Source organism: Schistocerca americana, chromosome 6, assembly GCF_021461395.2.
Source record: "Schistocerca americana isolate TAMUIC-IGC-003095 chromosome 6, iqSchAmer2.1, whole genome shotgun sequence".
NCBI lineage: Eukaryota > Metazoa > Arthropoda > Insecta > Orthoptera > Acrididae > Schistocerca > Schistocerca americana.
In genome coordinates, this window is record NC_060124.1 from 193194313 (window position 1) to 193212000 (window position 17688).

The window sequence follows — 17688 nt, forward strand, 5'->3', positions numbered from 1 at the left end:
GTTTCAGAGTCAACATAAAAGCAGAGATTCTCCCTTCCCACTACTCCGCCTCCCTTCCACCCTCATCTGGTTAGACTATTAACGTCGGATTTTCCGACTCTCTGTGTGGAGGGCAAATGAATGGACTTCAGTGCCTTCGTCGGCCGTAGCCCCGCAGAAAGTACACGCTACTAACGGGCTCTTGCAAATACAGCTGGTCGTCGTCTGTGACGCCTCTAAAAAAAGCCTCTGGAAACATTAGCTGCACTTAGTTACGTCGATGGCTTTGTGTTTCTTTTGTCATTTGAAACATCGTACTGAGGTCAACAAGACCTGCAAGTAACGAAATTTAATCATCGTCAAAAGGCTTCAGAGAAAAGTAACGCTCTGCACCAAGGTCAATTAAATAAAATAATGAAGATAAAACTGATATTGGGATCCGTCGATACCTGCGTCCTTTGTATCTCAATAAGTGGCTACACAGAAACATTCATAACTAAATATATTTCACATTACTATGGGTCTGTGTGTTAAGTGAAATAATTACACTTGACACTTTGGTTATGTAGAAATTATTTATTGGACCCTTTTCAGGAAAAGTGAAAAAATGAATTAGGTTGTAAATCTTATTCTTGAAATACACTCCAAGCGAAAAAACACGCACGACAAAGTAGTTATCCGAAGGAGGGCTGAAACTGGTGGATATGACGTCCATGTACAGGAAAAAAAGATTACTATTTCAGAAAAAATGGATTGTTTATTCAAGAGAAAGAGCGTCTGAAATTGAGTAAGTCAATAACACGTTGGTCCTCCTCTGGCCCTTACGCAAGCAGTTTGCAGCTTGGCATTGATTGACAGAGTTTTTATCTTGCTGACAGATAAATTGACGAATTCTGTCCAATTCATGCTTTAGGTCGCCAAAATTCCAAGCTGGTAAGAGGACCCTGCCCTTAATGTTCAAAACATTCTCAATTGGAGAGAGATCCGGCGACCTTGTGGCCAATGTAGGTTTTAACAATCACGAAGACAAGCATTAGAAACTTTCGATGTGCTTGAGCGAGCATTATCTTGCTGAAATGTAAACCCAGGGTGCCTTGCCATGAAGGGCATCGAAACGGGGCGTATAATATCGTCGACGTACCGCTGTTCTGTAAGGGAGCAGTGGATGAAATCAAAAGGGGTCCTGCTATTAAAGAAAACCACTGGTCATTGGGGCTCCGTCTGAAGCAGAACTCACAAGTGAAGGCAGTTCTACCCCATTGAATGCCGACGACGTGTCCGGAGACATCGCGGACAGTGGTGGTATACCAACCTGGCTGGCGTCCGCCATAAGGCCCGAAAACCGGGAGACACGATCTGGGACACCATTTTCTTAGCAACATCCCTTTGGTTGTCATCCGTGGCTGTTTTACAGCACAAAGTCGACAATATTGTACGCCTCGTTCTGTTGCCCTACATGAAAAGCCACACTGGAATTACATTTCAACAAGATAATGCCCAACCGTACACGGCGAGTTTTCCTACTGATTATCTTCATATCTTAATGCCTACCGAACCCAATTTTGACCACCAAGGTCGCCGGATATCTATTGAAAGGACAACGTTCGGAGCACTACGATAGGATCCTACATCCGTCACGAGACTCTGAACATATAACGCGCCAATGAGGACAGAATTTGGCATATTATCCCTCGAACTCATCGCTCAATCGTCGATAATCTAGGTAGTGATGATTCCAAGCTCGGATGCAATGAGGCCTAGGTTTTATTCTGCGATATTCAAAAGTTTTATAGATGTATTTCATAAACCATTATTGAAGATTAAACTTTTGGAACTGCTACGGTCGCAGGTTCGAATCCTGCCTCGGGCATGGATGTGTGTGATGTCCTTACATTAGTTAGGTTTAAGTACTTCTAAGTTCTAGGGGACTGATGACCTTAGACGCTAAGTCCCACAGTGCTCAGAGCCATTTGATACCTCAACTCATTGGTGTCTCAGAATATGTTTTACTAACCTATCCGCTATTTAAGTTGAGGGGCAGCCCTCTTAGAACAATCGATAAATAGGCAATTTTCGTGATTTTTTTAAGTAAAATAAAAGGTAATGCTAAATTTGATGATGTAGTTTTATTTCTACCAGGAATTTTTATTTACATTCCTTTATTTATTATTTATTCGTTTATTGAGTGATCTGTCTTGACTGGTTTGATGCAGCCTACTATGAACTCCTCTGTAGTGCCTAAGTTTTCATCTCAGAAATCATTTTTGTGTCTACATCGGACGCTCCCTGTGCCAGCCGCACAAGGTAGAAAGACCACTTGCAGCTAGAAGATTGGTCATTCTACATCTACATCTACATTTATACTCCGCAAGCCACCCAACGGTGTGTGGCGGAGGGCACTTTATGTGCCACTGTCATTACCTCCCTTTTCTGTTCCAGTCGCGTATGGTTCGCGGGAAGAACGACTGTCGGAAAGCCTCCGTGCGCGCTCGAATCTCTCTAATTTTACATTTGTGATCTCCTCGGGAGGTATAAGTAGAGGGAAGCAATATATTCGATACCTCATCCAGAAACGCACCCTCTCGAAACCTGGCGAGCAAGCTACACCGCGATGCAGAGCGCCTGTCTTGCAGAGTCTGCCGCTTGAGTTTGCTAAACATCTCCGTAACGCGATCACGGTTACCAAATAACACTGTGACGAAACGCGCCGCTCTTCCTTGGATCTTCTCTATCTCCTCCGTCAACCCGATCTGGTACGGATCCCACACTGATGGGCAATACTCAAGTATAGGTCGAACGAGTGTTTTGTAAGCCACCTCCTTTGTTGATGGACTACATTTTCTAAGGACTCTCCCAATGAATCTCAATCTGGTACCCGCCTTACCAACAGTTAATTTTATATGATCATTCCACTTCAAATCGTTCCGCACGCATACTCCCAGATATTTTACAGAAGTAACTGCTACCAGTGTTTGCTCCGCTTTGGCGAAAATTCCCGAAACTCTCCTATTGGACCTGTACCAAAATAATTTTATGTAAGTCATTTTCAATATATCTTTATTAGTATACATACGAGCACTGAAAAATATTAAGTTCCAACAAAATGGCGATGAGTTTAAAGAAATATCATTTTTGTCGATCACAAAATCTTGGTAAAAGCGTGCACCGAAAATAGACTTGAATATATCGCAAAAAGGCTACTTACGCCGATAGAGATAATAATTCAGAATGCTGGCATCAAGTCGCGATCATAATTGTATTTACTATTCTGAAGCCGGTCGCTGTGGCCGAGCGGCTATAGGCGCTTCAGTTTGGTACCTCGCAACCACTACGGTCGCAGGTTCGAATCCTGCCTCGGGCATGAATGTGTGTGATGTTCTTAGGCCAGTTATGTTTCAGTAGTTCTACGTTCTAGGGGACTGATAACCTCAGATGTTGTGTCCCTTACTGCTCAGAGCCATTTGAACCATTTGAACTAATAAAAGTAGTAAATCATATGAATTGGGATAATCGTAAATAACGGTACATACCAGGATCTTCGGAATCCATGTTATTTCCGCACTTCAAGTAAAACACACACTCTATCACATTCACAAACACAAAGTGAGTTCAGGCCAATAGAGAACCTTCAGATGCATTGCAAGCGAGACGAAAATGTAGACTAGCTCTACCGCGTATCAGAACACAATAAGCAAATGAAACACGGCATCAGCAATGCCCCATCTATCAGACTGTCTCAGGAAGTTGTGAGTTGCGGAAATTCAAAAATGATTCAAATGGCTCTGAGCACTATGGGACATAACTTCTGTGGTCATCAGTCCCCTAGAACTTAGAAATACTTAAACCTAACTAGCCTAAGGACATCACACACATCCATGCCCGAGGCAGGATTCGAACCTGCCACCGTAGCGGTCACGCGGCTCCAGACTGAAGCGCCTAGAACCGCTCGGCCACAGCGGCCGGCTTGTGGGAATTATTCACATTCGAAAAGTTGACTTTTAGCCAGATTTTAGGGCAAAATATCCCTATGTGCACCTCGCTTCCAGTTCGCCCCACACCACTCAACAATTCCTTTCTCGCGGCCTACCATCGCGCCACAGAACCTCCGGAGCTTCCCAGCCAGAATAAAGGCCATTGCCCCTTGATACGTCTATACATAAGTGCCAATGTGGCACCAACATTATTCTAAATTACTCACTGAATGCGAATCTCATGACATCATCAGCAGTGGGTATAGATGTGTTGCCCAGTTGTGACACATGAAAATTTGTGCCGAATTGGGTCTCGAACTCGGATTTCCCACTTATCGCGAGTGGTCGCCTTAATCACTTGGGCTATCCATGCACGCTTCCCTACCCGATCCAAATCTCCATGTCACCGTCCACTTCCTTGTGTAGTAGCCTTTTCAAAAATAATTACGTACGTCTCCCATGAAGCTTGAAACATTACTCGATTCCCGCTCAGGGACAATGACACCACTAGGAGTCTAGAACTTTTTTATTATATTTATCCTCGTATGCTGCCCGTCCTAGCTAATGATACAAACGAATTGATGATCAGCAGCTTCATGAAGTACTATTCCAAATTATTCACAATATACGAATTTCATGACGCCTGCTGTGACCGGCATAGATGTACTACATAGGTGAGACACAAGAAAATTTGTTGGAAACTATTCAAGAGCCATGATCGCATTAAATATTTCTTTATTAAAGACAACCGATTCCAACAGGCTTTGCTGTCATCTTCACGTCTGAAACTTTCTGTTGTAAAACATAGTCATTTTACGCTGAACTTCGCGCACAAGACAATCGGATAAAAGCCAGCAGGTTACAAAGTTTTGACATCGATAAACTATTTAAAAAAATAAACGACCTTTTGTAAAATGTCATGTTCATATACAAATTGCTCACAGATGCTCCAATGTATACGCAGTATCTGTGAGCAGTATGTACACTGGTGTCCAAAATTGAAGCAACAAACCGATATTTCCCCGTGTGTGTGGTTAATTCACGGTACAATCACACAAAATGTCCTTACAACCATGCTCTTCACGGAAGATTTCATTTCGATTAACGGAAAACCACGTCAACGATGACGTCAGGGAACCTACCAAACAGGTAGTATTTGTCGGGCAGTCCCACTTCCACAGTCGCTGTGTATACGGTCACAGACGGTGCGGTATGGCACAAAGAAGATTCCTACGAGACTCTCTGCGGAGGAGGACCACACCAAGAATATAAGCAGAACCGTCACGTACTGACGTTGCCCGATGACTTAATGTGAATCGTTCTGTTGTTTCTCGGATGTGGCGACAATTTATAGAGACCGAAACAGTATACCGAAGATCAGGGCATGGCCGACCAAGAGTGATATCAAAATGAGAGGACCTTTATTTCACCGTAAGGGCATTATGGCAAGTGGCATCTGACCTCGCAGCATCCACTGGACATTTTGTATCGAGACAAACTGTGTACAGAAGGCTTCGGCAGAGCAGCCTTTATTGTCGGAGGCCATCTGTATGTTTACCTCTGCTGCTAATTCACGAAAGGGACCGCTCGTGGTGGAGTAGTCAGCACACCACCTGGACGGTCAAACAGTGGGCCAATGATCTTTTCGCAGATGAATCCCGATTTGGTCTGAGGGTGATTCTCAACGCATTCGAATCTGTAGGTAACGTGCGATACAATTTCGGAATCTAAACAAAGGAGGTCGAGATCGAGGAGGATCCGTAACGTTGTGGGCAGAAATTATGCTGACCACACGAACACCTCTTCATGGAATTGTACGCGTAAATCGTCAGGGTCTAACTACTTTCAGGTATCGAGACGGGATCTTGGGACCTTAGGTGTGGTTGTTGCGAGGTGGTGTGGCCCCAAACGTCGCATTGATGGATGATAATGCTCGACCTCATACATCACGCGTGGTTGATGTTTTCCTGGAAACTGAAGATGTTGTACGCATGGCGCGGCCTGCTCGGTCTCCCAGTATGAATCCCATAGATCCTGTGTGGGATGCACTACGGCGACAGGTTGCATCTCGTCAGCATGCACCGACTAGCCTCCTAGACTTGCGAGCAGCTTTGCAGGAAGAATGGGCGTTATTGCCTCAACATGAGACTGATGACATGATTCACAGGACGTCCCGTCGTTGTCAGGCCTGTACTGATGCGGAGAAGTTGTCACATCCCATAATGAGCACATTAACCAGTTACCGGAATATATGTGCAAATCCATTAACTTGGAAAACACGAAGAACATTTTTGTCTACCTTATTGCACATTGCAGCTGTTTCGGTTCGGTATTTTTTACACTGTTTCTGCGTTACTATCTCCTGTTTAAACTGTTTTGTGGCGAAATAAATTCAACCTAGCAAAATTTCCATTTCTTGCTTTAATTTTGGACACCAGTGTATATGAACATGCCGCTATGCACAAGGTGATTTACATTTTTAAACAGTTTAGTGATGACAAATCTTAATTATGTGCCCGTTTCATCCACGACGTCTTTTGCGTGAGGTTCAGCGTAAAATGGACTTGTTTTGCAACAAAAATTTTCAGAGCTGAAGATGACAGCAAAGTCTGTTGAAAGCTGTTGTCTTTAATAAAGAAATGTTTTATACCACGTTGGCTGTTAAATGATTTTTAACAATTAAAATTAATCGTCGTCAGTACTCTCAAAATGAGTAAATTCAACGAAAATTTGTGCCGAAATGGGACACGATACCGACGAAAGACCCAATACCTTTATATATGAATAATGTTAAACTTGTTTCAAGATACTTAAAATCGTTCATATCAATATTTGTTACTTAAGCGATGTACCGTTAATAAAGATGATAAAACAGTTGCAGCAAATAAAACGAAATAGTTTCTAACAATATTCGAATTGGAAACAATGATTTCATAGTTCTATCCTAGATATTAGAACGCATCGTGCTGTGCAATAACGAACCAGTGACTTTTATCACAATATGTACTACAATATAATTTCCATAGACCAGAAGAATTTTATGGAACCTCACTCTTCCTTCTAAAGTATACTAACGTATTTGTTTGGACGTTCCAGCAGTTCTGGGGTCAGCTCCTCCCAATAATTTCGCAGTTTGAAGGCGATCTAGATGAAAAAATTCTTAAATAAATGCATTAAGATATCCGTCTTATCACCATAACTTAGTTTTTCAGTTGTTCTACGGTTTCTTCCTTTTAATGTCGATACAGAAGCGAGATTTTTCTCCATCTCTCATGATCCTGACGTGTACAGGTCGTTGCACTCAATCCTCGCTGTATCAGAATAGTTTTAGTGAACTCTATGGAAACTAGATAGCAGCATTTCGTCACAAAGTTCGCTGGACGAAAGCGTCAAAACTTTATTAGCTCTTGCGCTTTTACGGACATGAACAAACAATGTGGGGAGGAGTCAGACAGGAAATGGTAACTTCGCGCCGTTTGAACAGGAAACTTAAGTGGAAACTACGAAACTTCGCACTAAGGGGATCATCTATTTGGACAGCAACCCACAGGAAACTTCAGCTCGCAGCTTTGAATTTAATGTGCTTTTGTCTCGCACGCGCGAATAAATTGCTCCACGTAATATTTAGGAGAACAAAGCCAGAGCGCAATTAGAATTATAGTCGCGCGTCGACGCTTTGCGCTTTGTGAAGAACTTGCTAGATGAATGCGGTGCTGTTTGTATGTCACCGTCCACACAGACGACCATGTATAAGCTCGTTAGTAAGTACAGATGAAGACTATCTGTCTCAACAGAACGCCGTGTTGTTCTGGGGTAACACTGCAATGTATTAGTGGCACTGTGTGAGAATTTTGGCTCTAGTTGTTCAGTCTCAAATGTAAGCCCCTATGTTAGTTTTTCTGTCCACAAGTATTTTACCTCTCCGAGTCACCCATCTGTCGTGTTGCGGCGTAAGTTACATATTTATTTCATCTCAGCGCAATTGATAAGCACTTAGTTGCTTCAATTCTTAGTAACATAACGGAGGAACACGTTTCCTTCAGCGAACTCGATCAGTGCCAACCTTTCTCTTTCCCCCCGTTTCATGTAAATGCATTGACGATCTTGTGCAAAAGATCGTTTCAATGTGTTGCGAAGTCTCCCTCTACACCTGTATTCATTTGGTGGTTTCCACAACAGTGTAGATTTGGTAATTCTACCGTTTCTCATGAAACTCACAGCATACAAATCATACTTACAGGTGTATGATGCTGTGGAACTTATTTTATTTATGAGAAAATGAATGAAGTGTTACATTTTAAAGTTCATGTTCACACAAAAAAAAACAAATTTAACAGTAAATTATCTCAGATTTTACCACAGTTTTTAATATGTTCGGAAAATTTTAGAGCGTCACACACCAGTAAGTATGGTTTGAATGCTGTGCAAAATTCATCGAAGAATCTCACTTACTTACGAAGAGCAGTGTACCTATAGCAACAAATGCAACCAATAGTAAGTGAAAAAATGAAATTTCAACATCAAAACGATTTATTTTGCTATGATTTTGAACTTACCCTGGAATGAGTGTGATCATCAATCCTTCCTGGTCATGCAGACAAACTTTAATGAATTAATTTGTAAAAGTAGAGACTGTGGAAATTAAAGTGTCGTGTGGTGCCTGTCCTTGCTCCAAGTCGACCCGTTTGATGTCCTAACCCCCCCCCCCCCCCCCCTTTAACTGCACTTCTTTAATTGCGAGAACCCAGGCTCCAAGACGTGTTGAGAAATTAACAAGTAACTCCATCATTTTACGTAATGATTGCTACTATAAACTCAGATAAATTTGGGCTTTTGATGTGTCTGTAGACAATCTGTTTCCGCATATTATCCACAAATTGAATAGAAATAGAAGGGGAGGAAACTTTTGGCTTGTGATGGACAGCCATATACAGCAACAAGTAATTGATCCTTGCATTCGCGAGGCCAACACACCATCACATTTGCGTCTTAACCACTTAAAGAACATTCCAAGGACGCGAGGAGAATAAAGGGAATTCGATAAATATAACTCTGGACCAATCAGTTGGACATCTTCATGTGAGTGGTCTACCCAACATTTTAGAAGTTCCACCATTTTACTGAAATAGATATTAATTTCGGGATGCAAATGCAGGAGTCTGCGACAGAAATTCTTCGACTGCTGGGCACAACCGACAGAAGGGAAATGTGGGAGCAGTGGACATTCATGGATTAATTCGTACCGTCACATTGCCTGAAGAAATTCAGTGTGGGCCAGACAGGCAACTTTCATATGTTTCGCTCTGTTCAGCGGGCGCCTATTAACAGGGATCTACAACCGCCTGTCCCACTCATCAGATAGAAACACATGGCGATGGAGATTCCCATACTGCGACAGTACCACCAGCATGAGAGGTACTAATTAGAATCATTAATCGGCTTTCATGATTGTCACAAAAAAAGAAAATTTTTAGTTGTTGGGTGTCCTCATCAAAAAATTTTCTTTTGCATCACTAGAGTCGCCTCTTTATTTTATTTTTCGATTTTCGCTGTCGGTGATACGATATTCTGACCAGAGTGTTTTTGAAGTGGCAGTGGAGGCAGGTATGAAGTGGTATTGCCCTCTCCAGGGCACCAGTCGTCTGTGTAAACGAAAGAACTTGTACTATAAGGCACTCCTATTTCGATGCTGAATAATATTGTGGGCCGAAGGTGTTAGAGCTGTCACCGGTAATCAGAAAAGGCCACTTCGATCTTTCAAAGCTTAGTGTTTAATGATACGTCGCTGAAGATACAAATACGGCATACTTCAGAAACACATAGCATAAGGTAGTCTGCTGACTGACATCGAAAAAAACAAAACTAATTCAGTCCCCTGTTTCATACTCACACGTAGAATAGGACTTCGCTATCACGCTCTAGGTTATATACTATCATGTGAACTAAGACAGAAGTGCCTAACACGACTTTTTTTCTTAACACCACTAACGGTAATGATAGCGTGGGTGGTGGAGTGCTAGAGTTACTTCAAGATTTCAACTTATATAGACATGATTCTTTCCTACGATTATTTACCTCATATAACAGTACAAATTCATCTTTTCCTGATTGTATACAGCAATTTCTTAGATAAATAATTGTATTCCATCTCTCGGGATTGTATTCATCATCTAGTAGGCCATTTAACTTCTTTCCACTATTTTGTCAATGATTTTAAATGTCATACGAAACTATTTATTCATTATAATTCATTTATTTAAATTAATTATGTAATCATCTAATTAACGATTATCTAAAACACTGTTCTGGAGGATACGTTTGCAATTACCCTTTGCAGTTTCTATAGAAACTCCATATTATGTCTATAATAGGGGCTTTTGATGTACGTTATTCAGTATTTGGAGCTGTCATACTTCAAGGAAACTCCTTCCTGCTTTATTTCATATGCTGCAGTTGTAGCTCTTGGAAACTGAAAACTTTTTTTGTGGATGAAGATACTGATAAAGCGTTATTCCAATGGTATTTAAATATCCACATATTTTAGAACGTTTATTGTTTACCCAGTCATAAATTATAAGTTGAATTTATCGAGCACTTCAGTTTTCGGGCAAGAACAGGATCATTAGTAACTATAGTAAGTAGTTGTATGTTTGAAGGACACCTTTGAAATGGTTAAATCTTGATTGTGGAGAGTTGGTTAAGAAATCACACTTGCTTTGTTACCTTTATCGATATCCATTTTAATCTGAAAATCTTGTTGTACACTCTACTTCTGTTAATTCTTTTTTTTTTTATTTTACTCATGCTAATTTTTTGTCCGCTTAACCCCCATGCTAATTTTGTTGTCCTATTAATTTATGCTAAGTTGTTTGTCTCTGTTGTGGTTTGCTTTATTGATTTAGTGAAAGTTGATTGCTAAAACCATAGCAAGAGCTTTTTACCTGCCTGTTTCGTATTTCAGAATATATTCGTCCAAGAACAGTCTTAGAAAAGACTATGTAAATGACAAATAACCTGTAGTGTAGCACACGGATACACACAATGACTGTCAGTTGTAAAGCATATTCCATTTTGGAAACAAGTACATCCTTTTCTTCCTAAAAAGTTGTTTAAAATGGAGGTAGAGCATTAGGCATTTCCTCGTAGCCCATCTTCATACCACTTCTCTTCAAATGTTTCGAATGAAGAATTTACAAAAAGGTACGCCCAAACTTTCGTGAAACATTCCTCACACACAAAGAAAGATAATATGTTATGTGGACATGTTTCCGGAAACGCTTACTTTCCATGTTAGAGCTCATTTGATTACTTCTCTTCAAATCACATTAATCATAGAATGGAAACACACAGCAATAGAACGTACCAGCGTGACTTCAAACACTTTGTAACAGGAAATGTTCAAAATGTCCTCCGTTACCGAGGATACATGCATCCTCCTTCCGTCGCATGGAATCCCTGATGCGCTGATGCAGCCCTGGAGAATGGCGTATTGTATCACAGCCGTCCACAATACGAGCACGAAGAGTCTCTACATTTCGTACCAGGGTTGCGTAGACAAGAGCTTTCAAATGCCCCCATAAATGAAAGTCAAGAGGGTTGAGGTCAGGAGAGCGTGGAGGCCATGGAATTGGTCCGCCTCTACCAATCCATCGGTCACCGAATCTGTTGTTGAGAAGCGTACGAACACTTCGACTGAAATGTGTAGGAGCTCCATCGTGCATGAACCACATGTTGTGTCGTACTTGTAAAGGCACATGTTGTAGCAGCGCAGGTAGAGTATCCCGTATGAAATCATGATAACGTGCTCCATTGAGCGTAGGTGGAAGAACATGGGGCCCAATCAAGACAACACCAACAATGCCTGCCCAAGCGTTCACAGAAAATCTGTGTTGATGACGTGATTGCGCAATTGCGTGCGGATTCTCGTCAGCCCACACATGTTGATTGTGAAAATTTACAATTTGATCACGTTGTAATGAAGCGTCATCCGTAAAGAGAATATTTGCACTGAAATGACGATTGACAGATTGTTGGATGAACCATTCGCAGAAGTGTACCCGTGGAGGCCAAGCAGCTGCTGATAGTGCCTGCACACGCTGTACATGGTACGGAAACAACTGGTTCTCCCGTAGCACTCTCCATACAGTGACGTGGTCAACGTTACCTTGTACAGCAGCAACTTCTCTGACCCTGACATTAGGGTTATCTTCAACTGCACGAAGAATTGCCTCGTCCATTGCAGGTGTCCTCGTCGTTCTAGGTCTTCCGCAGTCGCGAGTCATAGGCTGGAATGATCCGAGCTCCCTAAGACGCCGATCAATTGCTTCGAACGTCTTCCTGTCGCCACACCTTCGTCCTGGAAATCTGTCTCGATACAAACGTACCGCGCCGCGGCTATTGCCCCGTGCTGATCTATACATCAAATGGGTATCTGCCAACCCCGCATTTGTAAACATTGCACTGACTGCAAAACCACGTTCGTGATGAACACTAACCTGTTGATGCTACGTACTGATGTGCTTGATGCTAGTACTGTAGAGCAATGAGTCGCATGTCAACACAAGCACCGAAGTCAACATTACCTTTCTTCAATTGGACCAACTGACGAAACTAAAATGAGCTCTAACATGGAAATTAAACGTTTCCGGACACATGTCCACATAACATCTTTTCTTTATTTGTGTGTGAGGAATGTTTCCTGAAAGTTTGGCCGTACCTTTTTGTAACACCCTGTATATTGGAACTACACGGATTTCTGTTTGTGCCTGAGCCAATAGAGTGTTACCGGATAACCATATGTAATGCGGAGGCGACGAACAGATGGAACAGATGTCACGAGAGGCGTAGCGGCCTTCATAAAGACGGTGGGGGAGGGGGAGGGGGGGAGGGAGGGGTGTTGTGTTGCTAGTAGAGCTCAGAACGGCAGACTGGGTCGGCCAGAAGAGCTCATCGATTTCGGACTTGGGCAAGTTACTGAATTTCACCCCGGTAACGAGCTCATCAGAAAATTTTCAACCCTTCTAACGCTGCCAAGGTTGACTTTTGATATGAATGTGTAGTGCGAACGGAAAGTGAAAGCCACAGCGAAGACCAGGCGGACTTAATGTACTACCAGATAGCGAATGTGAGCATTACATAGGGTCCTTGTAAATAATCACGCGAAGTCAGAATAATGCAACCACTCATGAGTTCCAAGCTACTAACATCAGCCCGGCTACAACAGCGTCTGTGCGCAGAGAGTTAAAAATAGTGGCGTACAGTGGCCGAATTCCTCCTCATGAGGTGTACTTTTCTGTTCTCAGTGCTGAGATGGAATGAAGTGGTTCAAACAGTGACGTCATAGGATAATGGATGACTGTAAACGAGAAATTTAGAGTAATGAATCACACCATGCGCTGTAACAATCTGATGGAAGGTTTGTGTTTGGCGAGTTTCTGGAGATCGTTACTTGTCATGTGTAGCACCAACATTGAAATAGGGCAGTGGTATTACGATGTGAGGGTGCTTTTAGTGGTTATTGTGGGTCCCTTGTTCCACTTATGAAAACACTAAATACGGAAGGCTGTGAACACGTTTTACTGCATATTATACCTCGTACAGTTAAGGAGACCTTCAGCTTTTGTATAGGTATGACAGTGCGCCTTGTCATAAAGCGTCGTCTGGGAGGCAATGGTTTTTGTATTTCTGAAATGGACTATCCTGCCTTGAGTCCAGACCTGAGCCCAGTGGAGCACATTTGGAGTCAGACAGAACGTATATTTCGCTCCAGACCCCAGCATCTGTAACCGCTCCTATCATTTCTGCTCTTAAGTCAGTGGGGTTTGTCATTCTTCCACAGACATTCAGACATCTGTAAACTTCCATCATGCTGGAGTAGCTTTGGGTCAGCAACTTCTGTTAATTAGTATAACGCAAAACCAGTTCAAGTTGCAAATATTTGCTTTTTATTCACTCGATGACTAGTTTCGGGCCGAAACCTATTTTCAAATCATCATAAGAAAGTAATCAATGGCATTTCCTAAGATGTCAAAAAAGTTTAAAAGTGTGCAACTTGGATTTGTTTTTCGTTCTACTGATTCAGATTTGTGTTTTAAATCGTCCTCAGCATAGTACATGGCGTCATAAAAGTGAGGGTTGGACACACCATGTATTAATATCTATCAACAGCGGTTCAGATGCTTTAGATCGCATAATGCATGTTTCTACACATGTCTTACAGTGTGACACTAGTCTTTCGTATGCCGTCAGGCGGACTGGGAGCCGTGGGAGGAGGACGAGGAGATGGTGCTTAAGCACATACGTGACTGCCGCTGCGCCTGCAACCACCTCGGCTACGGCAACTACCTCGACCTGGCCAATGACCGGGATTGGACCAAGGTAACAACTGTCTCTCAGTTTTTATCAGTTTGTTTTTATATTTCATAAATGACATCAAAGCTATTAAATTAATTTATTCACCACGATCATGATTGTACCTATTATTATTAGAGGAACTTGTGGACTTTTACTCCCCTTTTGAAAGAACAACGACAGCAAGTATCAGATATAAAATCTCTCACGATAGTACATAATGTACGTAAAGGTAAAACGATGAGTATTTTGATGGAAATACATACCGTTGGTCATTGGAGGAAGAGGACAGATCAAGTTTTAATCGAAAATAAAGTACTAATTAACAGTTCAAAAGAAAATTTTCATCATGTTTTTAAGAGACACATCCTGCAGAAAAATACTCCGACTGTAATTTCAGCTTGGGACACCACATCTATAAAAGCTGACAAAGAAAACACTGTAAACGACATAGGTACTTAAACAGCACAAAATATTTTGTTATAGTCTTAAGAACGGTTTGTACTACTATATATACGATTTTATTTCGTAACCAATCATCTGTATTTAAATTGACAGTTTTTAGTACTGAGATTGTTGGTGAGGCATAATGTCATAAATAAGTTGTGAAATCGTGCTGCATACAATAATATATACAAAACACAGATAAATGTATAAGTGCAAGTCATTAGTGTCATAAATTCAGTAGAATTTTCTTCCTATAATAAACACCTTTCTCCCTACTCCTTCCGTGAAGTATGACAACTATGGAGATAATTAAAAGACAGATTTAAGGTAAATTTAAAGTTTTTGTTAGTTAACTTAATGTGGAGTATATAAACTAATTTATCTCTGACACTAGAGACAGGATCTCTTGTAGTATCACGAAACACGTTTGTAGAACTTCATTTTTCAGATACCATACCCACCTGATGGAGGCAGAGTGAAACTGAAGTACCCAGATCATAATAATTCGATAGTAATTATTATAGTAAGTACTACGATGAGCGACGTAAAGTTTAGGCACCTAATTTGACACAGTTTTCTCATTTTATTGAAGTGCTACTTTCCTTTATATAAACGAGGAACATCTCTGTCTTATTATTCATACGTACACAGACAAGTGGGGTTGTTGACGCAACCAGTTAGATCCGAAGATGATGCAGATTGACCGCAACATGTAATCTTATTAAAACGTGCAGCTGAGATGGAATAATAAGTGAAAATTATCTGGATTATTTCAAGGTGCCTGACACGAGAGATTGTTTAATTAAAAACGAAAAACGACGATAATTCAATGACGCGCTTCTTAGTAAGTTAGGAAAAGTTATATTTTTCAAAACATTTTTTTCTTAAAATATTGCAATAAGACAAAAATTTAAAATTCTTAATAACCGGTTCTGGCTGATTAACAACCATCTTTAAAGTAGGATTGCTATGGATTCTGTGGCATATATGGTTTGCTGTTCAATTTCAGCAAGAGTACAATAAAACTAGTTACTTATTACTAATGTAACTTGTGGTTTCATTTAATCACTGATTTTCCCGGCTGATGATCGTTATTTCGTTAAGGTAATCTCCACCTGGAAACGTGTAGCGATGTTGTGTGACAAGCAGTGTAAATGGCACGAAGTTCATGTACAAAAGTAGTCTTATACAACCAGCAAACAAGCTACATGTATGATAAGTAATCTGTACTAAACAAGACTAATGATTTTTAGTAATTTTCAATGCTGTTGTATAATAGTCTCTTTACTGGTTGCAGATTGTTTGTCGAATTTAACGCTATTGTTATTCGAGGTGGCAACACTTTTCGTTGAGCAAATTAAACGGATTTGTCACACATTACCACACGCGCACAACACTTATGTATTTTTTCCCGTCAAAATATTTCATAAAAGTTGTTACGAAATAGCCAGGACCCATACATCAGGAGATAAGAATTCGTATCACGTAAGATGCTGTTTGCATTCATAGAAGTTCACGGTATTCACAGTCTAACTTGAATTTTTTACCTCAGAGTGGGTTCTGGGCCACCAATACACAATTGTTATCCCAATTATGACCAACAACATTTATGTCTGCATAGAAAATCAATTTAAGACTGCCGGTGCAATATTTCACTAAGATGGCGGCTAACATAAGACAGTTACTTATCGATTCTGCTTCAGGCCCTGTTTTACTACTAACAAGTGATTTGTAGTAAATGTTTTTGTTCCTTCACTATATGCGTATATACAGGGTGAGTCACCTAACATTACCGCTGGATATATTTCGTAAACTACATCAAATACTGACAAATCGATTCCACAGACCGAACGTGAGGAGAGGGGCTAGTGAAATTGGTTAATACAAACCACAAAAAAATGCACGGAAGTATGTTTTTTAACACAAACCAACGTTTTTTTAAATGGAACCCCGTTAGTTTTGTTAGCACATCTGAACATATAAACAAATACGTAATCAGTGCCGTTGGTTGCATTGTAAAATGTTAATTACATCCGGAGATATTGTAATCTAAACTTGACTCTTGAGTACCACTCCTCCGCTGTTCGATCGTGTGTATCGGAGAGCACCGAATTACGTAGGGATCCAAAGCGAACGGTGATGGACCTTAGGTACAGAAGAGACTGGAACAGTACATTACGTCCACATGCTAACACCTTTTTACTGGTCTTTTTCACTGACGCACATGTACATTACAATGAGGGGTGAGGTAGACGTACACACGTGGTTTCCGTTTTCAATTACGGAGTGGAATAGAGTGTGTCCCGACATGTCAGGCCAATAGATGTTCAATGTGGTGGCCATCATTTGCTGCACACAATTGCAATCTCTGGCGTAATGAATGTCGTACACGCCGCAGTACATCTGGTGTAATGTCGCCGCAGGCTGCCACAGTACGTTGTTTCATATCCTCTGGGGTTGTAGGCACATCACGGTACACATTTTCCTTTAACGTGACCCACAGAAAGAAGTCCAGAGGTGTAAGATCAGGAGAACGGGCTGGCCAATTTATGCGTCCTCCACGTCCTATGAAAAGCCCATCGAACATCTTGTCAAGGGTCAGCCTAGTGTTAATTGCGGAATGTGCAGGTGCACCATCATGCTGATACCACATACATCGACGCGCTTCCAGTGGGACACACTCTATTCCGCTTCGTAATTGAAAACGGAAACCACGTGTGTACGTTTACCTCACCCCCCATGGTAATGTACATGTGCGTCAGTGAAAAAGACCAATAAAAAGGTGTTAACATGTGGACGTAATGTGCTGTTCCAGTCTCTCCTGTACCTAAGGTCCATCACCGTCCCTTTGGATCCCTACGTAATTCGGTGCTCTCCGATACATACGATCGAACAGCGGAGGAGTGGTGCTCAAGCGACAACTTTTGGTTACGATATCTCC

General features: G+C 41.3%; 1 protein-coding gene across 1 annotated transcript in view; it reads left to right on the forward strand.

The window, feature by feature from the left end:
- The window catches only part of LOC124620046 (dipeptidase 1-like), a 632482-nt gene that overhangs the window by 13488 nt on the left and 601306 nt on the right, over positions 1 to 17688 (forward strand). The window contains exon 3 of the mRNA XM_047146713.1: positions 14199 to 14327. Within this exon, the coding sequence (XP_047002669.1) occupies positions 14199 to 14327 (129 nt within the window). The remainder of the gene's footprint in view (positions 1 to 14198; positions 14328 to 17688) is intronic.